The sequence below is a fragment of the Trichechus manatus genome, unplaced genomic scaffold (genome assembly GCF_000243295.1).
Source record: "Trichechus manatus latirostris isolate Lorelei unplaced genomic scaffold, TriManLat1.0 scaffold00113, whole genome shotgun sequence".
In the NCBI taxonomy this organism is placed as follows: domain Eukaryota; kingdom Metazoa; phylum Chordata; class Mammalia; order Sirenia; family Trichechidae; genus Trichechus; species Trichechus manatus.
In genome coordinates this window covers 1,522,591-1,529,164 of record NW_004444049.1, presented here as the reverse complement: position 1 = coordinate 1,529,164, position 6,574 = coordinate 1,522,591, and the positions used below count along the sequence as shown (strand labels likewise).

Sequence of the window (6,574 nt, the reverse complement as noted above, 5' to 3'; positions counted from 1 at the left end):
CAGTCCACGGAGAGCAGAGCCCGCGCCCGGCTGTCCCGGATCCCCCGGGCGCCACCCTCTCCTTGTGGGTCGGCCGTCGGGACCGCGGCGCCACCCCCTGGCTGGCGCTTCCCCCGGCAGCCCCCCCGCCCAACTCCCCTGGCGGAAGCGGCTGCGGCTGCGACCGGGATTGGAGCGCGTGCGCGGGGCCCGGAGCTCTCGCGAGACGTGGGAGTGAGGCAGTCCCGCCGCGCCTCGGTGGACTTCCGGTGGCTGGGTCTTGGCCGGGGCGAGTGCTGCGTGGTCGGAGGCCGGCGGGGGACGCGGGCCCTGAAGGGGCGAAGGCTGGGAGCCGGGCCGGGGGCGAGCGGAGGCGCGGGGCGCGGGCCCTGAGCGGGTCAGGGACCGCGGGTGGTGGACCGAGGCCTGGCTGGAGCCCCGCCACCATGGCCGCCGCCGTGGACCCGTTCCTGGAGCTGCTGCACTCGGTGTCGGTCGGCTTGACGAGCAGCGAGCTGACGGAGCTCAAGTTCCTGTGCATGGGGCGCGTCAGCAAGCGAAAGCTGGAGCGCGTGCAGAGCGCCCACGACCTCTTCTCGGTGCTGCTCGAGCAGGGCGACCTGGGCGCCGACTACCCCGAGCTGCTGCGCGAACTGCTCGCCTCCCTGCGGCGCCACGACCTGCTGCGGCGCCTGGACGACTTCGAGGCGGGCGCCGGGGCCGGGGCTGCGGCCGCGGAGGAAGGTGGGCGCGCGGGGGCCGGGGAGGGAGGTGGGCGCGCGGGGGCCGGGGAGGGAGAGCGGTGCGCCCGGTCAGTGCACCCCGCAGTCGTACATGCGAAGCGATGGGATTGATTTGCGTGCGTTTTCTCTGACCCTGAAAGGTGGGTAGTATCCCCACTTTACAGAGGGGAGAACTAAAACCCACAAAAATGGGCCTGCCGCCGGTCACGAGCTGCAGACAGCCCGGACACCTACCCCGAACCTCGGTGTTTCTCTCACCACCCCACTTCCTCGCAGGTAAAAGACAAAACACGTAAGAAATGGGCGCTTGTCACCTCTGGGTGTAGCAGAGTGGCCAGAGAAGGGTGGGGCAGGAGTGAGGTGGACCGGGCTCCACCCAGGTTCACTCCGCTCTCGGCTGGGCGGGCGCATGCCCAGCCAACGCCCTGCACCGCTGTCTGAGAGTACTAGTAACCGTCCTAATTGCTGCGCACCCTGAGAGCCGGTTACTATTCCAAGCACTTGGGTGGTGTTAGCTCCCATGGAGCAGGCCCGGACTCCTGGCCACCCCATGTGTTACAGAGTAGAACCGCCGCATAGGGTTTTCTTGGCTGTAGTCTTTACAGAAGCAGATGGCCAGGCTTTTCTTCCACAGCTGCTGGGTGGGTTCAGACTGCTAACCTGGTTAGCAGTCGATCGCAAACCGCTTGCACCCCCAGGTGCCTTTCTAAGCACTTTAAATATTAACTTAATTCTCACCGTAAGCCTGTAAGATAGTGTTACTGTCTGTCGTTCTCAGTTTTGGAGCCCTGGTGGCGAAATAATTAAGAGCTACAGCTACTAACTAGAAGGTCGGCAGTTCAAATCCGCCAGCTGCTCCTTGGAAACCCTGCGGGGCCATTCTGCTCCGCCCTGTAGGGTCGCCGTGGGTTAGGGTAGCCTCGACGGTTTGGTTTGAGTTTTTGTTGGTTTTATTCTGCGTTTGCGGCTGAGAGACTGTGGCTCGGAGGTGGTAAGTGCTTGCCCGAGATGCACGCTCATAAGAGAGCTAGGGTTTGAACCCAGGCAGTCCGCCTCCGGTCAAGTCCGTGCTGTGCTGGGTCCTCCCTTGTCAGTCACCCCCTCTCTCCACCTGTGGCTTGCAGGGGCTTCCAGGAGCAAGAGCGAGGCCTGAGGAGAGCCGTGTGCTTTGGGAACACCCCCACGGGCTTCGAGCTGGGGAAGCTGTGGCCTGAATCAGTCATCGGGTCAGGGAGCCGGGCAGGTCAGAAACTCCCAATGCCACAGGTGTCACTCCATCGGAATTGGTGCTTGTCGGTGGCACAGCTTTGCCTGAAAGCAGTGAAACTGAAATTTCAGTATATACATACGGTGCCAGACAAACAAAATAGAACTGTCGGAAGGTACTGGTTTCAAGTCGATTCTGACTCATAGTGTCCGTATAGGACAGAGAACTGCCCCACAGGCTTTCCAAGGAGTGGCTGGTGGATTTGAACTGCCGACCTTCTGGTTAGCAGCCGTAGCTCTTAACCACTGCGCCACCAGGGCTCCCGAGAATATTTAGCAACTGGAGAAAACCCCTGATAACATACCCGTTTTTAAGTTGTCCACAGGTTAGGTGTGGCGCCCACAGGCGTAGGCCTGTGTTTGAGTTCTGCGGTCCCGTCCTTGCCGTGTGCTGGAGAGACGCACCAGGAGGGACGAGGGCGGCCTGGTAATGGCGGCTCTGTGTTTCTTACAAAAGGCAGTTGAGCATCATGGTTAGGAGCGGCCTCTGGAGCCGGACCACAGGTTTCTGATCCTGGCTCTGCCCTTTTCTGTCTCTCTGACCTTAGGCAAGTCTCTCAGCCGCCTTGTGCCTCAGTTTCCTCATCTGTACAATGGTCCCAGTTACACCAGTGCCCCCCACAGGGTAGCTAGCACAGTTGGGTGAGTTGACGCCCGACAGCCTCTCGCCTGGCTCACGGGCCACCCAAGCAGAGTCTTGTTCCCCCGCCCCCATTCCGGAGGCAGCCTTTTGGGGTCGGTAGTGGTCATGTCCCTGTCTCCGCAGTGACTGTCCGGCAGAGGAGTGACACGGTGGCCGGGGCCAAAGGCTGCTGTCCAGTTAGCCCCTGACTCATGGCGACCCCACGTGTTACAGAGTAGAACTGCTCCGTAGGGTGTTCTTGGCTATAATCTTTACAGGAGCAGGTTGCCAGGCCTTTCTTCCACAGAGCTGCTGGGTTCGAACTGCCAACCTTTTTGTTAGCAGCCGATCACAAACCTTTTGCGCCACCCAGGGACCTTAGTAACTTCCTAGGGCCGCCGTGGTAAATTACCACAAACTGGGTGATTCTGAAACGAGAAGTTCATTCTCACAGTTCTGGGGACCAGATGTCCAAAATCAAGGTGTCAGCAGGGCTGCGCTCCCTCCAGAGGCTCCAGTGGAGCCTCGTCCAGCTTCTGGCTCCACTTGTCCCTGTGGGTGCGTCAGTCCAGGCTCTGCCTTCATCGTCACATGGCTCCCTCCCCCCTCCATGGGTCTTGTAAGGATACCCGTCATTGCGTTTAGGGCCCACCCAGTTAATCCAGGGCAGTCTCATCTCAGGATCCTTAATGACCTCTGCAGAGACCCTTTTTCTAAATAAGGGGGTAGTCACAGCTTGCACAGGTGGCTTCATGTGGACATATTTTCCGGGGGCCACTGTTCAGCCTGCCTTTTTCCTTCCCTCTGACAGCCCCCCAGGCCCTCCCTCAGCTTCCCGGTCCTCCCACACCTCCTGGAGGGGGCCGTTCTCGGGCTCCCTGGCATTCTTCCAGCCCCTCTGCCACTGGGTGACTCGCCTCTGCCCAGCAGTCTACCCAGGACCGAGTCAGCACCGGGTTCAAGGGTGGGGTTACCTGTTCCCCAGAGAGCTCCCCACACCTCTGAGAAATCGCTGTCGCTCCCCTCCCCAGACCTGCGTGCCGCCTTTGACGTCATCTGTGACAACGTGGGTAAAGACTGGAGGAGGCTGGCTCGCCAGCTGGAAATCTCGGACAGCAAGATCGACGCCATCGAAGAGCGATATCCCCGCAACCTGACAGAGCAGGTGAGGGAGTCCCTGAGAACCTGGAAGGCCGCCAAGAGGGAGGACGCGACGGTGCCACAGCTGGTGGCGGCCCTCAGGGCCTGCAAGCTCAACCTGGTGGCCGACCTCCTGGAGGAGGAGCAGGCCCGGAGCCTCCAGAACAGGAATGGGCCCACGTCCCCCATGGCTGGGGACTAGGACACCCGCCTTTGGGGCGCCCTGACTGGCTGGCTCTCGTCTCAAGAGAGACCGAGGGCGTCTGCACCTTGGTTCTGTCCTGCGTGGTGTAACTGAGTGCCTCTCTGCCCCCTGCTGGGGAGACCCCGCCATGAGCTAGGCAGACACAGCCCCTACTCCTGAAGCCACAGGCCGGCTTTCAACGAGGGCCAGCCCTCTCAGCGCTCACTGCACGCCAGGCATTGTTCTGAGCACTGCAGACATCATCATTCATCCCTCACTGTCACCCCGTGAGGGTGATTCCGCTGTCCCCGGTAAGTGAGCTGATAGGGAGAGATGCAGGCAGTGTGGCCGTGACCTGGCAGGCTGTCACTCTGCGGGGAGACATCTGGCCCAGCGAGGCTGAGGAGCCGAGCAAGGTCCCAGAGGGGCACAGGGCATTGGGGTTCGGAGCCCCGGCCAGCTCCAGCCAGCACTGTCGTCCCACCACCCCACACCAGGCAGAAGGGACAGTGTGTCCCTGTGTCCTTGAGAGGCCTCAGTCTACACTGGCGTACCCGGGCCAGCCTGGGGGTGCAGCTCGGCCTGCCCTGGACCGCGCTGAGTCTCCCCTGAGGCGGGCAGCAGGGACAGTCACAGCAAGGGAAGGAGCCGGGGTGACACCAGTCAGCACCGTGCAGCGTCACTTCTGATTCCGGTGATTCTGCAGTTTGCTGCTGTCTTGTATCAAAATCATATTTTTCTGATAATGGAATTGGCAAGGGAGCTGGGTCTTGTGATTTTAAAGAAACGCCCTTCCTGCTCCTGATAAAGCGTACGCCTTCACGGCGGAAACCTGTGTTACCAAGAACTTTCCATTCCTATGGATGAATCATTTCCAATGATAGTTCCCAGAGGTCCCGTTATGGCTTGTTTCTCTTATCCTCTGCAGCTGATAACGGGCTCCAACGTGTGACTAGGATTTAAAAACAAACAGTTGCCACCAAGTCGACTCTGACTCACGGCAACCCCGTGTGTGTCAGAGTAGAACTGGCTCCGTAAGGTTTTCAGTGGCTGATTTTTCAGAAGCAGATCACCAGGCCTTTCTTGACTAAGGTGCCTCTGGGCGGACTGGAACCTCTGACCTTTCGGTTAGCAGCCGAGCGCCACCCAGGGGCTCTGCGGATAGGGAGGCCAGCTCTAATGTCAGCTCCCCTCAGGAATGTTTTCCCCAAGCAGCTGTGGTCGGGCGGCAGCAGCTTTCACCGACTGGGGGCCTGCCAGCCTCCAAGAGGCGTCAGAGAGCCAAGTGGCTGCTCCTCGTGTGGCCCTTCAGCGGTGGCCTTGGGAAGGCCACCACCTGACATGACCCTGAGCTGCTCTGACCTCGGCCAGGGTTGCAGGGCACTGTCTCCCTGGGGACTCCCGCCCTTCAGCCTGCAGGCCTTCAGCAGCCGTGTGCTGACGTTGGCACTGTGTGCCGAGCTGGGCTGTGGCAGGAAGGAGACAGGAATGGTCCTACTCTGTCGACACTAAAAGGCTGGCCAGGGGCACATCGATGTCACCCAGCTAGTCCGGAGCCTGGAGGCGCTGCGCCGCGGCCCCGTGGCAGGTGTGGCCTGGCATCCCTGCCGTGCCCAGCACCACCCTGCCCCCAGCAACAGACACTCTCACCCATAAGTGTGGACGGCATGGTAGGTAGGTAGCTTTGGGGAGTCACTTTTCTTCGGAAAGAAAGAATATCCATATTCCTTGAACAGAGGCAGGTTTGGAAGGCTTGCCTTTCCCATGAGCTCACAGCACAGAGTGCTGAGGCGTGGGAATGCCGGGTGCCCTGGCATTGCCCAGTGTCCCCTGTACACGCCTCACCTGAGAGCAGCCTCAGGCCTGTCGCACCAGGTGCTCGGATGCGGGTTTGACGACACTGAGCGTTCTCCACTGCCTGGGAACGAGCGCCGGGGGGACTCGCGGTCGCTGGCTGGGTCCCCGGCTTTGGCGCTGGTTCAGCCCTGCAGCACCTGAAGAAGCTTGCCCCTCATTGGCCAGTGGGGGGCGCTGGCTCAGCCCTGCAGCCCCTGAGGAAGCCCGCCCCTCCTTGTCCAGCGGGGAGCTGGGTCTCCTCCCCTCCAGGACCACCATCCGGGGACTCTGTGTGCTGGGGAGGTGGTAGGGCGTGGGCTTGGAATCACCTGGGTCCATGCCCAGCCTCACCTGGCTTGTGTGACTTCAGCCTGTAGCTCTCGTGGGGAGCAGGCCTCAGAGGCGGCCGTGTGAGAGAAAGTGCCTGGCTGCCTGCCTGCTCCTGCTGGGCCTCTGTCCTGCCACTGCTGGGCCACCACTGCCCTTTTCCCAGGACCCGGGACGGGCCAGCCCTGGGCAGCCAGGTGGCACCAGAGCAGAGCCGTAGAGCACGGTGGCCTGGCTGAGCTGTGCAGGAGCCGGCTCTCGGAAGGTGGGGACTCAGAGCCACGTGGAAACACCCGTTAGGTCCATTTGCTCAAGCCGTCCACCAGGCAGGGCCCTGGGCCCCGCCCGCCAGGCAGGTGCGCCATGTCAGGTGGCAGCCGTGAACGAGACAGCCCGCCTTTGGGGTGTGTGGGGTGTCCCCCGTTTTTGTGAACAGAAAATGGCGTATAACACTCATAAAGGAAAAAGACAGGTGCC

The 6,574-nt window shown here is 61.3% G+C and overlaps 1 protein-coding gene across 1 annotated transcript; it reads left to right on the top strand.

The window, feature by feature from the left end:
* The first annotated feature begins 258 nt into the window (after positions 1 to 258).
* FADD (Fas associated via death domain) lies at positions 259 to 6,065 on the top strand. The gene is made up of 2 exons (XM_004383879.2): positions 259 to 723; positions 3,642 to 6,065. The coding sequence occupies exons 1-2, from the start codon at positions 426 to 428 to the stop codon at positions 3,950 to 3,952; spliced, it is 609 nt and encodes a 202-aa protein (XP_004383936.2). The 5' UTR covers positions 259 to 425; the 3' UTR covers positions 3,953 to 6,065.
* The last annotated feature ends 509 nt before the right edge of the window (positions 6,066 to 6,574 follow it).

Coding starts and splice junctions, on each gene's coding strand:
- FADD (XM_004383879.2), top strand. CDS start 426: ATGGCCGCCGCCGTGGACCCGTTCCTGGAGCTGCTGCACTCGGTGTCG. Junction 724..3,641: donor GGCTGCGGCCGCGGAGGAAG/GTGGGCGCGCGG, acceptor TCCCCTCCCCAG/ACCTGCGTGCCGCCTTTGAC.